General features: G+C 36.8%; 4 protein-coding genes across 12 annotated transcripts; 2 read left to right on the plus strand and 2 right to left on the minus strand.

Moving 5' to 3' along the window:
• Positions 1 to 94: 94 nt before the first annotated feature.
• On the minus strand, positions 95 to 7355 carry LOC113503043 (gastrula zinc finger protein XlCGF7.1-like). Of its 7 annotated transcripts, none has more exons than XM_026884844.1 (10): positions 6961 to 7355; positions 6301 to 6429; positions 5761 to 5833; positions 4801 to 4895; positions 4548 to 4637; positions 4006 to 4124; positions 3190 to 3353; positions 2655 to 2800; positions 2213 to 2257; positions 95 to 2035 (listed from the first exon to the last, which is right to left on the minus strand). In XM_026884844.1, the coding sequence occupies exons 1-10, from the start codon at positions 6994 to 6996 to the stop codon at positions 1970 to 1972; spliced, it is 963 nt and encodes a 320-aa protein (XP_026740645.1). In that variant the 5' UTR covers positions 6997 to 7355; the 3' UTR covers positions 95 to 1969. The 7 variants fall into 7 exon arrangements, with proteins under 7 accessions (XP_026740645.1, XP_026740644.1, XP_026740643.1 ...); XM_026884843.1 differs by having other exon boundaries at positions 5761 to 5836; XM_026884842.1 differs by having other exon boundaries at positions 5761 to 5845; positions 6961 to 7354.
• A 127-nt stretch (positions 7356 to 7482) lies between these two features.
• Positions 7483 to 12894, plus strand: LOC113503039 (5'-AMP-activated protein kinase catalytic subunit alpha-2). 2 transcript variants are annotated; one of them, XM_026884832.1, is made up of 7 exons: positions 7483 to 7965; positions 8198 to 8503; positions 8769 to 9077; positions 9961 to 10156; positions 10485 to 10590; positions 10951 to 11070; positions 11331 to 12894. In XM_026884832.1, exons 1-7 carry the CDS (start codon positions 7708 to 7710, stop codon positions 11575 to 11577), a joined length of 1542 nt encoding a protein of 513 aa, XP_026740633.1. In that variant the 5' UTR covers positions 7483 to 7707; the 3' UTR covers positions 11578 to 12894. The 2 variants fall into 2 exon arrangements, with proteins under 2 accessions (XP_026740633.1, XP_026740634.1); XM_026884833.1 differs by having other exon boundaries at positions 8769 to 9068.
• A 115-nt stretch (positions 12895 to 13009) lies between these two features.
• On the minus strand, positions 13010 to 17952 carry LOC113503042 (polymerase delta-interacting protein 2). Of its 2 annotated transcripts, XM_026884836.1 has the most exons (7): positions 17595 to 17952; positions 17239 to 17518; positions 16782 to 16826; positions 15028 to 15205; positions 14038 to 14201; positions 13590 to 13795; positions 13010 to 13349 (listed from the first exon to the last, which is right to left on the minus strand). In XM_026884836.1, the coding sequence occupies exons 1-7, from the start codon at positions 17681 to 17683 to the stop codon at positions 13232 to 13234; spliced, it is 1080 nt and encodes a 359-aa protein (XP_026740637.1). In that variant the 5' UTR covers positions 17684 to 17952; the 3' UTR covers positions 13010 to 13231. The 2 variants fall into 2 exon arrangements, with proteins under 2 accessions (XP_026740637.1, XP_026740638.1); XM_026884837.1 differs by lacking the exon at positions 16782 to 16826 and having other exon boundaries at positions 17595 to 17949.
• A 170-nt stretch (positions 17953 to 18122) lies between these two features.
• On the plus strand, positions 18123 to 20345 carry LOC113503041 (short-chain specific acyl-CoA dehydrogenase, mitochondrial). Its single transcript, XM_026884835.1, has 5 exons — positions 18123 to 18243; positions 18414 to 18803; positions 18883 to 19298; positions 19527 to 19769; positions 20040 to 20345. Exons 1-5 carry the CDS (start codon positions 18207 to 18209, stop codon positions 20184 to 20186), a joined length of 1233 nt encoding a protein of 410 aa, XP_026740636.1. The 5' UTR covers positions 18123 to 18206; the 3' UTR covers positions 20187 to 20345.
• Positions 20346 to 20449: the final 104 nt, after the last annotated feature.

Genomic DNA, 20449 nt, shown 5'->3' on the forward strand with positions numbered 1-20449 from the left:
CACAAGCAATAAATTGTTGCGGGAGTCGATTAAAAAAATGGATCAAAAACAGTTTTTTTCGGCTTGAAAAATAAGGCAAAAAAAAACACATGAAAGTGATTGCATATTTTAATATCGTAAGTATTTGTATGTTAATAGAAAAATCTCCGACATGCTGACACTTAACAAGGCTAAAAATATTGAAATGGTCGACTATAGAACACGCGGCTTATATCCATCGACAATAATCGAACTCTCTGACACACTCATAGGAACATTTGCACCTTATCCTAACGCATATATACTCTACGACGCGAAGCCCCAATATTCCAAGATCCGAGTATTTTTTACACCTAATTACAGATCGAAATATTTCGAGTTTTTTTTATCAGAGATCATAGTAAAATAATGAATGCATGTAAATAAATAAAAAAAAAACTTAATTCAAATCTTTTAAAAATAGATTTAAAAACACCTGTATTCAATTCGATATTGAAAGAATATGGTATGGAATAAAATGACAACTATCAATTAATAAAGAATATATTTCTGTATATGTGGAACAACCATAGTTATAACTCTTACTATTTCAAATCATTCCTTGGCAGTGTTTTGATATGAGAGGTCGGTCTATAGATTATTGGGACCAGGCGCTGGCGATCTACGATAAGCTTATCACTACCATAGCTAGCGAGGGAAACCTCCAAGGTGAACTAAAACATGATTGAAAATGTCTTGGGAAAGTAAAATATGCGCCTTAACTACTTATTGCAACAATACTATGCTAACCATCCTCGATCTATTGCTATGGCTGGTATACGCTTATCGGGAAAAAAATTCAAACAAAACTTTACATTACAATGACAATTAGAAATATCAGTAAAAACTTCAAAATTTAAAAGTGATCTTATTTTAAAAGTTTTCACTGTTATACATAGATATTAGTCATACAAACAAATAAAACCCAAGAGTGTCACAATAAAGCGTGCATTATAATCAACATCTGAAACATATGTATATATAGATCATAATTAAACCCAAACTCTTTAGAAATGTAAATATAATTTTAATAATACTGAAAAAATACTTGATTCAACTTCTAAATAAAACATTTTCAAAAAAAATCGAGACCGATTCAAATACACTCGCAGTCTTCTTAATAAATTTGCGTTTAGTTAAGCCCGGCAATTAATAAATGTATAATATAATTCGCCTTTTTAAAATACATATATTGTATATATGTTACTCTTTCTGAAATAAACTATGTCTCTGAATATCTTATAAAATAGGGTTTGATGGTATGTACTAATAAAAATAAAATATTGAAAGTTAATGCTTACACTAATGTAACAATATTAATTAAATTGTTACAATAAATTGCACTTAATATTTATTATCACTTAAGATATAATAACTGTTAATGTAGATTTATTTTATAAGCCTATCAATTTTAAATTAACAGAATATTTTTATAATCGGATCGTAATCTAGTTTCAGACAAAAATAACTTCTATATAATATCACTACTTCGCTGTACTTATAAATTATATCTTGATATACACAATGCCACTCGGGGGTGGAATGGAAAGGCCCTTTAAAACATACTTTACGTAAAACAACCAGTGTCTGATGATATATTCATTTCTTACACGTATTTTTATATACGACTGTTGCAAACAGTTGCATAATATATGTTCTTATTAATACGAGTTGGCAAACAAATTAAACCTTGTGAACCTTACTATGAACTGTTAGAACATAACCGATGCCGTTGTGGCGCATTATGCCGTCTCGCTTCCACAATCATAGGTCTTGTTTTAAAATCTCATAGTACAGACACAGGACAGGAATAATAAAACAATAATAAGTAATTAAGTACAAAGGTTAAAGTCGACTTAACTAGTTGGCCCTAAGTTATATGAAATACAACAATGCCGCGACTTACGGCGTGGTTTACACTAGAACCGGCACAGCGGAGCGCGCTCGCCGCTCACTGGAACAAACTCTGCACCTTCAGCTTGGGCAAGTACTGTGGCTGCTGCTTCGTTATTTTAACCTGAAATATGGGATTTGTTGTAGCTTTGTTGAAGTCGATGTGGTAGGCAGGAAAGATGGCGCTGGCACAATTTTTTATAGACAAAGTATTACACGAGACCAAAAATGTGTTTTTTTAAGGTTTAATGAAATAGTTTATATAGAGAATAATATTATAATTCATTTATAAAAAACATACCTCATGAAATTCTTCCTCTTTTATTTCCAAGGGGTCTTTCAACATCTGAAAATAAGAAATGTTATTATCATTACTGTTAGGATACATTAATTAAACGATTTTGGGATAAACATTGTAACAAATATTTTCTTACATTTGATATATATTTATGACAATACAATTAAGAATAAATATTTGTTAACATTTGGTGCTGGTGTTAAATATACAGCTTGACATTCAGCAAAAATTTTCAAAAAAATAATATAATAAACGAGCATAAAGTTCAAAACTATCATCATTGGTCGATTGTATTCGTCATATAAGACATCTTCGATTTTGACACTATGTACATATAAGTAGATCCAGAGCCATAACCAAAGGGAAGCTGCTTCTACAGGATTAAATAGTGGTTGTAACAGTTAGAACACATGGAATGAGTTATCTCAGTGTGATCTGTTGTTACCTTGGGCGGCCGTCCGCGTCGCGGCGCGTGTTGGCGGTGGCTGAGCACCCGCAGCTGGTGCTCGCGCAGGAGGTGCTCCGTGTGCTCGCGCGCGGACGACAGCCGCTTGCCGCACGATGAGAACACGCAGATGTACTCGTTGGCTGCTGACGAGGACAAGGCTTTACTGATGTATTCATTGAGAAGGCTAAATAGATACGTGTGGAGATTTTTTTTTTGCCGTTAGTGACCCTCTTCAGGGCAAAGGCCTTGTTTGATTTTCAATTCAGTCTGGTCTATTGCTTCTTCTGTCCTATTATTGTGACCGTCTCATTCGAAGTTCAGAATAATGGGATTTTATAAATTTCATTTACAATTGACTATAGGTGTTAAAAAATTACAAAAGTGTATAAAAATTGGTTCAAAAGAGCTATCAAAGTGTTCAAGGGCTATTTCAAAGTGAAAAGGTAATAAGAAATTCTATAATGGATTTGGGGAATCTCCTACTTCTAATCTAATATTAAAGCGGAAGAATGTAGTAAGATAGTATAATTACTGTCATGCTGGTCGTCCTGCAGACCGGGATGCTGCAGCTGCGCGTGGCGCTGCAGCAGCTTGTCGCTGGGGAAGGCGGCGGGGCAGGCGCGGCAGCGGCGCGGCGCCCGGCCCGCGCGCGCCGCCCCGGGCGCCGCCCCGTGCGCCTCGCGTCTGCAACCCACGCTGCGCTACACTCAGCAACACGCCCACACGCCGCCAAGCACGCGACACCACACACACACACTGTGCACTCATACTGCACTCTCTCATACCTTTTTTTCCGGGGTGAAACTCTAATGACTTCTACCCACGTTGAGGGCACGGCGTGGGGATATGTCGGACTTCCACCGACTAAAAACACCCCTACCACCTTCTTCTGCTTTAGAAAGAGACACGGGAGCGCTCACTCATACCTAGGATCAACTACACCAATAGGTATACTCTCATTCTATCACATGCGCGTCTTTTACGAAGTAGTCACCGCAGTACTTGCTTTCGATACCTAGATAGGGTAAATAGCTTAACAAGGTCAGCATTCAGCAGTCGCCCATTGAGGCACTCTTTAAGTGACCCAAGAAATCGATGAGCTTTCTCAAACGTCGATCTCTCAAGTACTTCGCACAACTCGCAAGTTCAAAAACTTTACATAATCTTCCAATTTGTTTTCGATGATACGAAAACCCAGAATAAAAAAAAATGGAAGAAAAAGAACACTAAAATCATGTGACAACCTAAGCGATTAAAAATAGTCTTTATTCTTCACACCATAAAGTTCACATTCAAATATCAATCAACCAAATAATTAGGATTATAGAATAGGCCTGTTATAGTTTACCTGTGCATATACATATGGTTCCGCTGTTGGAACTGCTCGCCGCAGACGGTGCAGTCGTACGTGGCCTCCACGGGCCCGCCGTTCAGGTGCCGCTTACGATGCTGGTTCAAATTAGTTACCTGACACGCAAATATGACTGAGATTAAAACATGAACATGTTTATTATGGATCAGTACAAGTGGATTACGTTTATCAATAACTTTGATTAGAGCTTTGATAGTAGAAAACAAAACTATTGATAAAAATAATGGAGGGCGAAGTTGATTTAGCAATTTCTTACAGTTACATTTTTTTAGTAATTATACACACAAACTGTTGTGGCAATAAACCTAAGAACTCAAGACTTAAGCATTATCTTATGATGTAATAAAGTTTAGTGATGTTGCCATTACATTGGTCGAGTCAGAAAGCGCTACAGTGACGCCACAAAAAAATCGAGCACTTTCTGTTAAAACGACATTATGGAAATTAATCCTTGTGTCGCGGGGGGAACTGATTTGAAGACTTCCATTTACTACAGAAAAAAAACATTGTAAGTATACCTGGGCATAAGCCTTGTTACATCCTGGCTCGGGACACACGAACGGCCGCTCGCCAGTATGCAGACGAACGTGATTGTTCAAATTCGTCACCTGAGAAACAAATAACTCAATTATTTCACTAGCTCATTTATGGTTTAACGGCTAATCAACGAATCTGACTTCTATCTTGCAATAAGGATGAAATAAGCTTGTATTCCAAGAACAAAAAACAAATACATAGTGTTGGTACACAGTCATTCGATTTATATAATACCTGTGTAAAAGCTTTGCCACATTCTGAGCACTTGAATGGTCGTTCATTAGTGTGGATACGGAGATGCGCCCTCAGGTTGTTGGACTGAGAGAAAGCTGAAAACAATTACATCATTCCTTATAACAGTCATAGCAGCTACCATGTTTATACCGGAACTGCCGGAACACGATAAAATAAACCTATTGGAAATACTTCGAACGTTTTTTTAGACTTTATAATCATACTTTATTTGTAAAGCTGCTAGGTTAATAGTGAGTAACAATTGTATTTAATATTAGCACCTTTTGTGGCGCTTCGAAAATTACGAAATACCTGTGTCTGTGTGTTTTGTTTCTTATTATTGATTTAGGAAAATAATCAGTGAGGTAATTTTTTGATACTCTTACAACAACTTCGATAATATTGAAACTAAGTATGTATTAATAACATTTAAATTGATGACTTACTAACTGCTTATATGAACATAAAAGCCATTTATTTTGGTGGCCTTCAAATGTCTTTTTTTGTAACTTGAAGTCAAAAAGATTGTTATGTAAACTTAACATGCTTAATATTTACAATACCGGAAAAAAACATGACTGGAAGTTAAGATGTTTACTAGTTAGAGACGAAACACCAAATAAAACCTCATTAAAAACTTTTTTGTTATTAAACAGTAGTTCAATTAGATTGCACAACAAAAATAAACATATTTTTAACTTAAAAAAAACCACAAAGAGACCAAAAATTACTGCTTTCAAATGTTACCTCTGATTAGTCTGAACACAAAACAAAAGCACAGACACAACCTGAGCTTTAGAAAAAAATTAAATTATAAAAAAAACATACTTATAGAAGAATGGTTTACATTTCTATAAAAAAATTTTAGCTTATCGCGCCATTTAACGCTCTTATTACGTCTTGCCTAGCATTCGTAAGCGTCTAGATTTTTTGTAGGCTTTTTTTCTTGTTATTCCTTACCTTTATTGCAGTATGTGCAGACGAAGCGTCTCTCGGCGCGATGATTGCGCAGATGGTTCTGAAGCTGCATGTTCTTCTGAAAAGACTTGTGGCAAATACCACAATACAATGATGTTTCAATGCCCTCCTGCAAATACGAAACATATTTGGTAGGCAGGCGGCGCGCCTAACATTTGTTTTAAGCTATCTAAGATTTGTTTGTTGTACATGTTACATAGTACATAGTAGAGACTACTGCTTGCAGAGTTATTGGGGTCAGACAGTGTTAATATTTTATGCTCTTTTCTTGTTTATTAGCAGTAGCTTTTGCTATATAAAACATAAATAAAAAAGGGGATTCTTTTTTTTTATTGGTGATTGGCGGTTGATGCTGTTGTTACTCTTTTTTATTTAAGAACTTTTGCATAACTATTCTTTGAAGAATAGTTAGTCTGACATAATATTACATAGATTTTACTGTAAACATCAAATCTATTACCATAGTTTTAATATGGTATATTGTGCTCCTATATTTTATATTTTAAAGTTATTAATAGAGACCTCTTCGTTGTTGCTGGATGTTTGCGGCACGGTCTGATCGGAGCCATTGTCTCCTATCATCACTTCAGGCACTAGTGGCTGGCACTTGAAGCAGGCATATATACCATCTTTCCCCGTCTCAAACAGTTGCTAAAATAAAAGTAATAAGAGTTTTAATAAAATGCAACATAGGAATAGTAAAAGTTACACAGCAATAAAGAAAAACTGCAATTCTGCCAGTACATTTCCTATAAAAATAAAAAAATAACAATCAAACAAGTTTATAAATAACTATGTTGGTATATTAAAATATGCATTGCTATTATTATTTAACAGAGATGACTGTGGTACCTATAGCATATGCCAAGGTTCACTATTCAAGTACATAAAAAAGGATCACTGTTGTTTTTTACACTGCGCTGAGCCAGACGTAAAAAAACAGACGGACCGAAAAAAGGTACAAAAAAATACGCGGGTAGGTTTCGAATGTCAGGCTTTTTTCCATTTCTGCATAGAGTTACACAATAAAAACACGCAAATCTAGAACATATTGTAGGTTTACACCAAGATACAGCTCCCTGAACAGGGGCGTTATTTTTATATCAATCGTAAAATGAAAACAAAAAAAAAATTGTCGATATATTTCAAGACGACGACTAGAATAAGTACATTGATACTTACGACTGCAGGTTTTAGACAGATCCCACATTTGTCCATATTGGATGAACACAAGTTTTATCAAATAAATCAAAATAACACATTAAATTGCTGATAATATTTATAAAAAGTGACCCTCACTCAGAAAAATCACAGGGCGGGGCGGGAGCGGGGAGTGCAGGGTGGGTAGCGGAGACTGGAGAAGACATAAAATCATAGACAAATGTTATTAACAGTGCTGCCATTTTATAAATATTTAAATATTTTTTCGACCACTGGCTTTGTTTTCTGAATCTGCCCTCCGATTCAGTTTCCTGCATGTTTGTTTAATTATTCGTTGAAAAGACTCTAGATGCAATAATTAATAATAGCGACCTCCGTGTTCTTTAAATTAGGTAAATTTTATACAATTCAATATAAATGAACATTAGGAAACATTTAAGTCGGAACGTTTAATTATTGCATGTGTAAAGTGTCAACGAAAATGTAAAAACATTTTTCTTTAATTGCAATAAGAAATGCAATGTCATAACTCTTAATACATTGACGTTTGTGAAGTTTTTATTTGGTTCACTCATTCGAAATCACTTCCACTCGTGGAAATAAATACAAAATTGACGTGTTTTATTCATATCGAATTGCGTATTTTTATTTACTATGTCGTTAGTGTAATTGAAGTACTTCAACGTTTTAATAGGTTACGTTTTATTGTGATATAAGCTCATGTATAGAGCTTTGTTTTTACTGTTTACTATTATTTTTTGATGAAAGATGGCTGAAAAAGTAGTCATAACCAGTGGTAGCAACCAACCCATCGTGAAGATAGGTCACTACACGCTCGGGGCTACCCTGGGCGTCGGTACTTTCGGCAAAGTGAAAATCGGGGAACACCAGCTGACCAAACACAAAGTTGCTGTTAAAATTTTAAACAGGCAGAAAATCAAGAGCCTCGATGTGGTCGGCAAGATTAGACGAGAAATACAAAATCTTAAGCTGTTCAGGCACCCCCACATCATTAAACTGTACCAGGTAATATTATTTAGGCTGAAAACTGTTTGACCTTGAAAAAGTCACTTGACAATGTTCCTTAGTTTAAATTGGAAAACAAGTCGATATTTACATTTCCAAGCATTACCCAAGTATAGTATCTAATTACTAAACATTACAATTTATCCTATTGTTCAGTATTGGTCAGATAATGACCTCAACACTCTTTGTAACTGTGCCATTCATTACAAGGTTCCAATACACATTATTTCAGGTTATTTCAACTCCAACAGACATATTCATGATAATGGAATATGTCTCTGGGGGCGAGCTCTTTGACTACATTGTGAAGAGAGGAAAGCTGCAGGAGCATGAGGCCAGGAGGTTCTTCCAGCAGATCATATCGGGTGTAGACTACTGCCATAGGCACATGATTGTGCACCGAGACTTGAAACCTGAGAACCTGCTTCTAGACCACAACATGCATGTGAAGATTGCTGACTTTGGACTCTCCAACATGATGATGGATGGAGAATTTTTAAGGACTTCCTGTGGATCACCTAACTATGCCGCCCCTGAGGTAAGATAGAACACAGGGATTTTTTTATTAGAAGAATTGCTAGACTGCTTTTGTGAGAAATATTTATTTAGATCTGAAAACTGAAAAACCTTAAAATTTAACATATCAATGACCTCATTGAATAGTAAACTGCAACAAACATGTTTTTCAACACAGATATATTGCAGAAAATTAGTCATGTTCCAAAAATAACCTAGTGTAAACAATATTCAGCTTATATTTGGTTAATCTAACAAATAGATAATGTAAGATTTTCTTTTAACAGGTGATATCAGGCAAACTGTATGCGGGGCCTGAAGTTGATGTATGGTCATGCGGAGTGATATTGTATGCACTGCTCTGTGGTACACTGCCCTTTGACGACGAACATGTTCCCACACTGTTCCGAAAGATCAAATCAGGCATATTCCCTATACCTGAGTACCTTAACAAGAGTGTGGTCAGTCTGCTGTGTATGATGCTGCAAGTTGACCCCATGAAGAGAGCCACCATTGAGGATGTTAAGAAACATGAGTGGTTTCAAAAAGACCTGCCGGGATATCTGTTTCCATCTCCCGTTGAGCAGGTAATTACAGTATGTAACCTCATCCTTTTAATAATAGTTCATAAGTAGTATAATTTAACTGTATGCATTGTATGTCCTACCTGTCCTCACTGTCCAGTGTAAAGATAATGTGTCCATGTCCAGTGAAGTTGGTGCTACAATCATACAAGCAATTGTGCTATTTAATATAGCCCTTATTTCATAAGTAGTAAGAAAGACATTAACAGAATACAGCAAGTAATAGCTATATTAATTGCCTTCATTAATTAGATTCCTGATCCTAGCTTAATGACTCATTGTGAATTGAAAAACCCAACATTATATCTTGTTCCTCTACCTGTAGATACTGTACTGTGATGCTCATACATTTACATCAATCTGATAATGTCACAATGGTTCATACAAATGTATATAAGGCATAATGTTCTTGAGAATATTCTATGACAACACAAAACTATATTAAATAAATAGCTAGAAAATTTAGGAAGTGGTGAAGGGAGGGTATTTTTATGTTTTGAAGTTCAAAAGGTCTGTAGCATTTCTTGAATAAATGAATTCTGATTTTGAACACATTATGTTTGCCTTTCTGGTGTTGTTTTGTTACTTGTATGGGAATAATATTTTTTGGTGGACAGAGGTGGTGGTTATTTTGACTTTTTTCGTTGCTTGGTTTATGATATTATAAAATTTATCATTAAATGACGCAGCGCGGCGGTATTTATTGGGAAGGCCCGAATAGTTTCGGCGAGTTTTAAGACTTCATTTGTTTATTTTAAAATGGCAATAAAAAACACTTAAACAGTGAAAGAAAAAGGTGCTATACAATATTACGATAATTATTTATTTCTTTTGACCTTAAAAAATAAGAAATGTATCATAATCCAGCCAATATTACCCAGTGAAACGTTTATAGGACAGCAGCGTGATCGACACTGAGGCGATATCCGAGGTGTGCGACAAGTTCGGTGTGAAGGAGCACGAGGTACACAACGCGCTGCTGAGTGGGGACCCGCACGACCAGCTGGCCATAGCCTACCACCTCATCATAGACAACAAGAGGATCGCCGACGAAGCTGCCAAGGCTGAAATAAAGGACTTCTATGTTGCCAGTAAGTACATACATAACGATTTCTGACTTGCGTCTTAAAAACTATTTGTTTTTAGAGAAAATTTTGGTAGTAAATACGTGTGAAATGAAATATTCCACTAAAATCTGGGTTCTTTATATAATAGCCACTAGCGACCAGAACCCTATGGAGTACAATAAATTGGCGGTTGGTGACATCGAAAGTTCTCTAAACACGTGACAGTGTTTCTAGCCAAGTTCAAGTAATCGATATTTTCTTGAAGCAAACAAAATTGTTACACGTTGCCGTTTTTAGGTCAAGATTTGTGTAAATAGGAACCTTCATCTTTTTACAATATTTTCTTTATCAGGTAACTCTCCCCCCGCGGCGGCCGAGCCCTCGCGGCCGCACCCCGAGCGTATCGCACCACATCCGCACCCGCAACAGGACAAGGCGAGAGGGACTCCCGTTAAGAGGTCATATATCATTATGTTTTATATCACTTCTCCAGTATTTGTATACATCGTTGTAGAAGTCTATCTACAACTATATGTATTCAAATACACATACTGATATTACTAATATTGTAATGCGATAGCCAAATCACATTAGGAATATCTGTCTGATATAGTTATTTCAGAAGTCAGCCTCATGAAATTTACGCAGAGAAAGGCGCGACGAAACTACCTAACTCTATATTACTTTATTTATTACATGGAAGACTTTTTTCAGGACATGACACTTTTTAAGCCTTGTCTTTGACATTCAATATTTCATCCCAAAAAATATTATGTAGCAATTATTTTATTTATCGAGTGGTTTATTCTATGATACAGAGCTAAGTGGCACTTGGGCATCAGGTCACAAAGCAAGCCCAACGATATTATGCTGGAAGTGTTCCGCGCCATGAAGGCGCTGGACTACGAATGGAAAGTCATCAACCCGTATCACGTGAGGTGAGTAAATAACCGCCTCGGTTGTCAAGAAGAGATATTTTGTATGACTCTGCCTCCCACCCTCTGACTCTTATCGACCCAAGATTCTTCTACATAATCATTCAGAGCTCATTGAATTGTTTACTTGGCCTTATCACATACTGCATTATTGGATCATAAATCCAAGTACGTAGATGTATAAATCTCTAAAAAAATGATGAACTTTTTATCTTCAATTACCTCAATAAAAACAACTCGGTTTAACAAAAACCTTTTTTCAGGGTACGAACACTAAACAAAATGACAGAGAAATACGTGAAGATGTCGCTGCAACTGTACCAAGTGGACTACAAGTCGTACCTGCTAGATTTTAAGTCGTTATCGGGTGAGAAGGAAGATATGGAGGAGGAGGCGGCTTCCCCGATGGTAGCCGCGCCCCCTCCTCCCCCACCCACAGCCCCCCAGGGACACCACACCATGGAGTTCTTCGAGATGTGTGCCGCACTCATCATACAGCTGGCGCGGTAATCACCCGCCAGCTAGCACCCGCCTGCGGCAGCGCGGCCAGGGTACAGCGACGTTGTCGTTAGTTTCGAGATCAAAATTAATCATTTCTTATCGCCTGTCACCTGGCGCTTGCGATCGCACCTGTACCGCGGCCGGCGCTGCCCCTGACGTCACGACGCCGGTCGCTGACCTTGTACCGCTGATCTGTTATGTTTGTGTCTCGCGAGTGTCGTGTTGCGGGTAACAGCCGACGCTGGTGCGAATCCCCATTCCTGGCCAACCTGTGTTCGTTGTTTGAGAGGTTGGTCGTCTTCTGTTTTGCCCCGAGCTCAACTATACCCTTATTGGGTAGCCCTACCGCCGCCCCCTGTAGTCGCCCACACTAGTGTGATCGCGTCGACTATTAGCCGTAACAGTACAAAACTAAGTTTGTATATACTTGTTATCCCACTAATTGGTATGAAACGCGTGTCTAATAATTTCAATAAGCAATATTTTGATACAGTTACATATTTTAAATTAACATATTATTAATCACTAGGCTTAACGGCTTTATGCGACATTCTTTAAATCAATTAATGATAACGATGTCGATACGAGAGTTCATTAATTAAATTTGGGTGTTGATTGATAAATTTTAAGTATTACCTGTACAATGAAGTTTGATAATCAGAAACCTTCCATTGATATTGTGACTCCAAAGTTAGGAACCATTGTGATACACTACTGAGCGCTCGATGCGCCCGCCCAAGGCGCGGGTCGCGGCGCGTCCGTGTCGTTATGCTTGCGTGATTTGACAAGATCGCACGCTTTGCGATTCACTTCGCCTCTTTAGCCTATTAATCAATGCCTATAGAATCAATTAAATCAATATTAATAAGCTTAATATTTGCTGGAATCGTAGCTTGCGAACAAGCGACAAGGACGTGCGCGCGACAAAGATCCCGCGCCGAAATGATCGAAAAATAATTCATGTGATTTTACCAAAGATTACAAACGTTAATTTAAGCAAAACTAGTGCCTTTTGTATTTATTACGAGCATATAATTGTTAAAGTAATATCCATAGCCTAATTCAGAATGTTCACATGAAAGATAACTGGCTGAAGTGACAAATTGGGAGGTGAAGTTATTTACGAAGTGTACCGATTGGGAATTAGTAGACTAGCTAGGACTTATTAATCCTATATTTATAGATTTACGGTATGCAACTGAGTATTATTATATAAAATGTTAATTATTTATGTTGTACAGCTTTGAATATATGTATAGTATTGTGCAATTCCAAATTTTACTTCCTTTATTTTTATGAAGTTATTAAAATCTCTTAGAGATAGTAGTTGAAGTTTTATTTTATCTCTTCTGTAACTCTTTACAGCCTCTGCTACACAGCTCCACTAAATAATATTTCACGCAAGCATTCTAAATACACGAAATAAAACTCTAAAAAACAGAATACTGTAATTTATTACAGATCTAGGAATTATCTTTAAAACAACTAAGGAATTTCTTCTTTACAAAATTAGAGATGTTATGAATATTTAAGAGGAATTTTAGACTACGCTCATCAAAATAATAAATAATGCTAACGTGTATCGTCCGTCGTCGTTAGCGATGGCTGAGACAGTCGGTTGAACATCACAAAGTATCAGTATATTCGTCACATGGAGTGGTGATCACGCGGCGGGCGTGGGGGCGGCGGGCGCGCCGTCGTCCGGCTTGCTCTCCAGGGAGAACGGAGGGATGCGGCAGTCGAACGTGTAGCCGTCCTCACGCTCCATCCTAAATGTGCCCCTGCACAGATATCAACACGAAGATTACATATAACTCGTGATTTCTTCTGGTTAATTGCAATTATTTTAGACATAAGGGGGGATTTTAGGCATAGACATTTAGGGGAGCTGAATGACTATCGACAAAAGAAGGTACATTTTTTCCCTTTCCTGTTTCCCTTACCAGAAACCTGGCAAAATCAAATGGACGAACAACCGTGAACAAAAAGAGGACTAGAATAGAAGTAAGCTCTGTGCGTACCACATGTGTCCGCTGGGCGCCTGCAGGCTGACGTGGCTGCTGTACTGGAAGGCGGGCGAGTGGCGGGCCAGCACGGGCTCCTGGCCGACCACGCCGCGGCCGCGCACGGTCTCCAGCGTGCCGCTCAGCGAGAAGATGCGCCAGTGCCGCTCGCGCAGCTGCACCGCCTGCGCGCCCAGGTTCTCCAGCCGGATGCAGTAGCGCCACTGCATCACACATACAGGCTCAAAAGGACATCGACGTATTTTTTTGTAAGATTAAGTGTTTTATGTAGAGAAATAAAAAATAAGGGTTACAGATTGAATGCATAAGTAATTGATTAGAAGAACTTTTAATTTTATTTACTTGGACGATCAACGTAGCCATATAAGAGAAAAAAAATGTGTTAATTGCCATAATTTCCAACTCAAACACAAGCATTTCATAGTTATAGAGATTTCGTACTTACCCAATAGACAGCTGAGTTTTGCGACTCACGGCTGCCCATGTAGAATGGTATCACAGTAACTCGAACGCCATCTGTAGTCTCCCTGTGGACGTCGCTCAATTCTAACCAAGGATGGTTCTTCTTTTGCCAGGCGCGCAGAGTTTCTTGGGCAATGAACGGCGGATCTAAAAGACGAATATACTTTAGAGCATTTTTACAATATTATTTGATATTATGTTGTTTGGAAACGCCGTTTTGGTATCAGTACTAGAGAATAGTTAATATCGCTTATTCTGGGCATAATTTTGTACCAGCAGGATTTCGTAAAATGTCGTAAGCGATTAGTCGACAATTTAACGCACCGCGTTACTCTACACAACAACAGAGTTACTCGGTCCAAGAGTCATTGATGAGCGCTTCTCGAGCGCGATCTCAGCTAAATTAAACTTTGTTGCGTAGATACTAAAGTCGGTATTCATTATATTTCCTTCGCGAAATGAACCCTCTGCATGTCGTGCTATATTACTGTCCGTATATTATTCTATGGTTATAGGCTGAGTAGAAGTTCAATTATTCGGGGCGGATATTTTAACGACAAGTAATTGAGATCAATATTGGTCCATTATCATAGGTCATATTTTACTAATGTAGCGCATGGAATCGGGATAAGTCGGCTTCTCTTCATTTAGTTCGTACATTTCGATGACATTTATATATCTTTGTCTATATATAAAAAGTGAAGGGTAACGTTTGTGTCGTTGGCCGTGTTAATCTACATAAAAATAAACGATTTTAGAAATTCCTTGAGATGTTATAGGAATGTTTGAGTTTCTTAGCAATTCTTCTAAATAAGAATAGCATTTTGTAGACGTGCTCCTGGAGTTGTTATTGTAACATTTTAAAAGTGCCCGGAAAAAGCCTTTATGAAATAAAAACTTATTTAACTTTTTAACTCGTAAAGCGTAACAGCGCAACGTAGGCAACAATGTGAAAAAGAAATATAATACCCACCTTTGTCAGGGTTATGCATAAGAAATTTGTCAAATAATTCATGTTGCAATGGGACTCGTTCTACAGATGTGTATGGGATAATGTCGTCATGAGCCACGTAGTCCAGGCCCGGTATGGCATATAGACTTCTACTGGATTCCTGGTTGCCAAGGAAAGTCACCGCCTCTGTTTGAGCCCGCTGAAATAAACATTAGTGTAGTACCAACTAGGAAGTTATTTGGTATGGTGTATTTACATGTGTCTTCATCACATGGTAACTTGTTACACATGACTATGTTACTACTTTTGATCCTAAATCTAAGTTACATAATGTGTTAGTTAAGATCTATGTTAGTCCATATTATATGGATTAAATTTATAAAGTTTTTTTCCCTTAATATAAGTAAAAGTTTGTAAATCGTCCCCCACAGTAAGGAATATAGTCCTTGAATCTCCAGGATTTGAAAAACATTTACGTGTCATGCTCAGAGACACCCAGCCTCGAACCAAGCATTCTAAATAGCACAAATTCTCATCCTATGCCGGGAGCGAAACTGCGAGATTTCGCGTTTTTTGTGGGTTTCGGCATAGCGACCGTCACTTAGCTATCCGTGCACTCTGATGTACATTGTATATTACATAGAAGATATAAGGGAACAAAAATGTACAAATAGCTATTATTTTTGCAATTTCTAAAGGAAGCCTGGACCTACAAAATATGAAGACATTGTTTTACATAAGTCCATAAACATATAGTTTCTAATCACTCTACACCTATGTACTTATATGATCTATAAATAGATACTTTGTGACATAATCATGTGTTCTATATGTGTATCTATTCTAGCATTTTGTCTTATGTAAGTATCATAATTTGGCACAAATAATATTTTCAATGTTAATTGATCATGTTACACAATTGTACACTATTATTTACAGTGAATGTTATATGTATGGTACAATTTGATCTCAAGAATGATCTCAGATCTCAATCATCATTGGCCTAGCCTTTTCCCATCTATGTTGGGGTCAGCTACCAGTCTAACTGGTTTCAGCTGAGTACCAGTGTTACACAAAGAGCGACTGCCTATCTGACCTCCTCAACCCAGTTACCTGGGCAACACGATACACCTTGGTTAGACTGGTTGTCAGACTTTTCAAGCCTCTGGACTACCTGTAATGACTGTCAAAGATGTAAGAATAACAGCCGGGACCCACAATTTAATGTGCCTTCCGAAATAAGGAGGAACTCGTTATGACACACCAACCAACCGCATGAAGCATAACTTAACCTGTGATCGTTTCACTTATGCGGTTACGGTGTAGCTTAGCCACAGCTCCTCCATTTGATCTCCAGAATATTAATGTTTAATTCTTGATGGGCTTATTTTCATAACATTAGGGAGGAAGACACTATTATCTGTTTTTTTTTTTTTAAATAAGACTTTTGTATGATACTCATCTGTATTCATTCATAGTTTCTAAGTAAGTACTTTATGAATCAGTTTAAAATAAAGTAAGGATTATTATGGAAGCCAACTTGTGAAGACTAGTAATAAACATGTGGGTTTTTTGTATGAACACACATCTGATTGAGACACTATGGACTTTATCAAAGGTAACTGGCCAAAATATACTATTTGTTACAAACAAAAATCTGGTTCATCTATGTTAATATAATGTATATTTCATTTTAGCAATTTGGTAAGTTATTTACTATGGAATGAGCATACAGTTAGAGTTTAATCACAAACACATACATTTATGTATTATACCTTTCTTTTCCATTCAGGTCTCATGTCGATGTGTGTTTGCACAGTCAAAAATAATTGTTGCAATTAGTATAATTGCATCTAGTCTATTAATTATAAGAGGAAAACGTTTTTTTTTTAAAATTGAAGGTAAGAGTTGATATAATGGGCCTAGATATAAACCATTGACTTTACAAGGCCCTGAAGAGTAATTAATCAATAAAACACATAAATAAAGTACTAACAATCAATAGGAAGTTATAAATATTGTTACTATGTGGTACTTAAAGTATTTCCAAAATGGAACTCTGCCAAAAGAGAATTCCAAGTAATCACTTGTCTATTGCATGCACCAATATTATTTTCTTCCTTTTTAGGTAACAGATTTAGTTCAAGAACTAGCAGATATCATATTCATACAAAACACATTCAAACGTGTTGATTAATAAAGGAATCATCGTTTACATAACATGGTACTTACTATGTATGGAGCATCTCTTGTGTCAATTAGGACTTGATAAAATGTGTGAGTCCTCCCCTTGACTTCTTTTCCAACGTTCGAGAGGGAGTCTCCAGCCGCCTCCGACGAGGCGGCGGACTCCTTGCTCTCCTTCTTGTTGGACGCATCTCTATCGTACACTCGTGCCAGCCAGGGAAACAAAATGACACCGCGGTAACCAAATACTTTATGCAAAATTAACTGGCCTGTGTCATATTTGCCTGTTGACTTAGGAGTTTCGAGTTTTCCAACTTCGGCTAATCTGGAATAGGGAATAAATAAAATATATAACAACGAAATAGGTTATGATGTTATTATCTATTACCTTACTTGATTACCTGGTAAAATGAGCTACATGACTTAAAAGGATTCTAGATGCAGTCAATTTTAGCTGACTTGTTGGTACAAATCTCAACAATATCTCCATTTTCTCATTTTAATGCAATTTGTATATTTTTTTCCTATTTTTGTTTGACAGGTAACATTGGCAATTGACAATTGAGTCAAAGACACAATGATATTGAAGATCAATGAAAAATAATTAACCGCGTTTTCACATTACGTTATTGATTTGTTTATACACAAAACGATTTAAGGACAAACAAAACATACAACAATTAGAAATAATAAAATAAAGGCGCGATTTATGTCTCAGGCCATAGTACACGTCTGAAATTATTTTCTATCGACAAATGAAATAATCTAAAAGAACGTGATTTCTAAATAATTCAAACAAATGACATAGAAATGGCGTTTTACATAAGCTGCCTTTATTTTATGAATTACCTAATTTGAACAGTTGGCTAAATAGACATGTGTGCAAATAAAATGGTAAACCAAGCAAGAAATGACAAGAAATTAAAAAATAAATAAGTCACTGAAACACTGACCGAACAAGTTCAAAGTCCCGATTTATTTTGATTTTCTAGCTGTATTAGTTTATTTGTAAAATGTTAAAGAACTTTTCAAAAATTATTCAAACGCTTGGTAAGTTTATATTAATACTAACACTAATAAATCATCAACAATAAATAGTGATGTTGTTGCTTAGTAAAAACAAAAAGAGGTCAAAAACAGAAACTGATATTGGCCAAGCTGTTCACATAACTGGTTTGTTTTGGTATAAGTTTTTATTTATTGAATTGTTAAATTTTTAGGTCCAGCTCCGGCTACGGTGAGACAATCAAGATGTATCGCCTCCCTCTCAGCTTTATCTGATACTTACCAAATGCTTTATAAAACTTGTCGAGATTTCGCTGAAGGAGAATTAAAGCCTAATGCTGCGAAATATGACCGCGATCATTTATATCCTGGGGAGGCAATAAAGAAAATGGGTGAGCTGGGGCTGATGGCCATAGCTGTGCCAGAAGAGCACGGCGGCGCCGGTCTAGACTACCTCGCATATTCCATAGCCCTCGAAGAGATCTCACGAGGCTGCGCATCGGCCGGAGTCATCATGTCCGTTAACAACTCCCTTTATTTAGGGCCAGTGATGCACTGGGGCAATGATAAACAAAAGGAACAATTTGTTACACCATTCTGCACAGGTTTGTAAGACTTGTACATAACTTTTTATAATAAGAACTCTACAGTTTTGGTCTTATAGAATATAAAACATGTTTGCAGGTGAAACTATTGGTTGCTTTGCCTTATCTGAGCCTGGTAACGGCTCTGATGCAGGTGCAGCATCTACTACAGCTAAAGATGGTGGTGATAAGTGGGTCCTAAATGGAACTAAATGTTGGATTACAAATGGTTTTGAGAGCAAAGCCAGTGTGGTATTTGCTACTACTGACAAGAGTTTAAAACATAAGGGAATCTCAGCTTTTATTGTGCCAAAGCCTATCAAAGGTTTAGAATTAGGTAAAAAGGAGGATAAATTAGGAATTAGGGGATCATCTACATGTTCCTTGATGTTTGAAGATTGTGAGATTCCTAAAGAGAATATTCTGGGTCAGCCTGGGCTAGGATTCAAAATAGCAATGATGACATTAGATGCTGGAAGAATTGGTATTGCTTCACAAGCCTTAGGCATTGCACAGGTAAGATAATTTTATTGTTAAGTTGAAATACTACAAATTGGCATCATAACTTTTAGAGACCATTAGTTTGTATCTTCTATTTTTAAGACATGACAGTCATACTTTCATAAAAATAACAGCTTATTGTCTACCTTAGATTAAAAGTACAAGTTTTAGTGAACTGTTTATGAACAAAAATTATGCAGCTTAAGCCTGTGATAATTCTTAAATGCCAAATAATACTTTCAGGCATCATTAGATGTGGCAGCTGAGTATGCCTCGAAACGAACAGCCTTTGGCAAACCTATAATGAAACTACAAGCAATACAGAACAAACTAGCTGACATGGCACTGCAACTGGAAGCAGCACGCCTGCTTACGTGGAGGGCCGCATGGCTGAAGGATAATAAGAAGCCATACACCAAGGAGGCTGCTATGGCCAAGCTGGCGGCGTCAGAGGCGGCGACGTTCTTATCACATCAGTGTATTCAGGTGAGCTATTCATATACCATGTTATGTTATAAAACTGACAGTTTTTAGTTTGCAAAAACATATGCATATGTAGAAATATGTAACTTGTTTCATTCTGCTTGAGAAGTCTTGAAGATAAGAAAGTTATTGTAAATTGTGAATATATGTATCAAAAACAATTACTAATGATAATTCAGTATTATCAAGTCAGTCAATAACCTCACAAATGAATTAATTTACATTTTAAACATGAACATAATAATATAAACATCCTCTTTTCAATGTTCACAGATCTTAGGTGGCATGGGCTATGTGTCTGACATGCCTGCTGAGAGACACTACAGAGATGCGAGGATTACAGAGATCTATGAAGGAACATCGGAAATACAGAGGCTTGTTATAGCAGGGCAGCTGATCAAGGAGTATGGACTCAACTAAGTGTGTCACTAGACCTTTACTGTAGTTGTAAGCACAAGTACAAGATTTATAACCTTTACATCAATTGTAATTATATCATTTGGCCCTTATTTATTATATTTAAGCCTCAATAACACCTCATTATATATTTTAGAGCCATTGTACACTACTTTTATAAAAATATACAATAAAATATATTTCCAGTATTACAATTGTTTATTGTTTTCTTTATAAGTACAAAAAAGAAACTGATTTAATAATTTGACAGAAGTTTTAACATAATA

The sequence above is a fragment of the Trichoplusia ni genome, chromosome 18, assembly GCF_003590095.1.
Source record: "Trichoplusia ni isolate ovarian cell line Hi5 chromosome 18, tn1, whole genome shotgun sequence".
Classification (NCBI taxonomy): domain Eukaryota; kingdom Metazoa; phylum Arthropoda; class Insecta; order Lepidoptera; family Noctuidae; genus Trichoplusia; species Trichoplusia ni.

What these genes read in the sequence shown, in the direction of transcription:
- LOC113503041 (XM_026884835.1), top strand. Translation starts at nt 18,207, where the DNA reads ATGTTAAAGAACTTTTCAAAAATTATTCAAACGCTTG. An exon ending in TGTTACACCATTCTGCACAG is followed by an intron (nt 18,804 to 18,882) that starts GTTTGTAAGACT and finishes ACATGTTTGCAG; the next exon opens with GTGAAACTATTGGTTGCTTT. An exon ending in AAGCCTTAGGCATTGCACAG is followed by an intron (nt 19,299 to 19,526) that starts GTAAGATAATTT and finishes TAATACTTTCAG; the next exon opens with GCATCATTAGATGTGGCAGC.
- LOC113503039 (XM_026884832.1), top strand. Translation starts at nt 7,708, where the DNA reads ATGGCTGAAAAAGTAGTCATAACCAGTGGTAGCAACCAACCCATCGTG. An exon ending in ACATCATTAAACTGTACCAG is followed by an intron (nt 7,966 to 8,197) that starts GTAATATTATTT and finishes ACATTATTTCAG; the next exon opens with GTTATTTCAACTCCAACAGA. An exon ending in AGAGGGACTCCCGTTAAGAG is followed by an intron (nt 10,591 to 10,950) that starts GTCATATATCAT and finishes TCTATGATACAG; the next exon opens with AGCTAAGTGGCACTTGGGCA.
- LOC113503043 (XM_026884839.1), bottom strand. Translation starts at nt 6,996, where the DNA reads ATGGACAAATGTGGGATCTGTCTAAAACCTGCAGTC. An exon ending in TCTGTCTAAAACCTGCAGTC is followed by an intron (nt 6,430 to 6,960) that starts GTAAGTATCAAT and finishes CTTTTATTTTAG; the next exon opens with CAACTGTTTGAGACGGGGAA. An exon ending in AACCATATGTATATGCACAG is followed by an intron (nt 3,354 to 4,005) that starts GTAAACTATAAC and finishes AGTGTAGCGCAG; the next exon opens with CGTGGGTTGCAGACGCGAGG.
- LOC113503042 (XM_026884836.1), bottom strand. Translation starts at nt 17,683, where the DNA reads ATGGAGATATTGTTGAGATTTGTACCAACAAGTCAGCTAAAATTGACT. An exon ending in CAAGAGATGCTCCATACATA is followed by an intron (nt 16,827 to 17,238) that starts GTAAGTACCATG and finishes CAATTATTTTTG; the next exon opens with ACTGTGCAAACACACATCGA. An exon ending in TATGCATAACCCTGACAAAG is followed by an intron (nt 14,202 to 15,027) that starts GTGGGTATTATA and finishes TTCGTCTTTTAG; the next exon opens with ATCCGCCGTTCATTGCCCAA.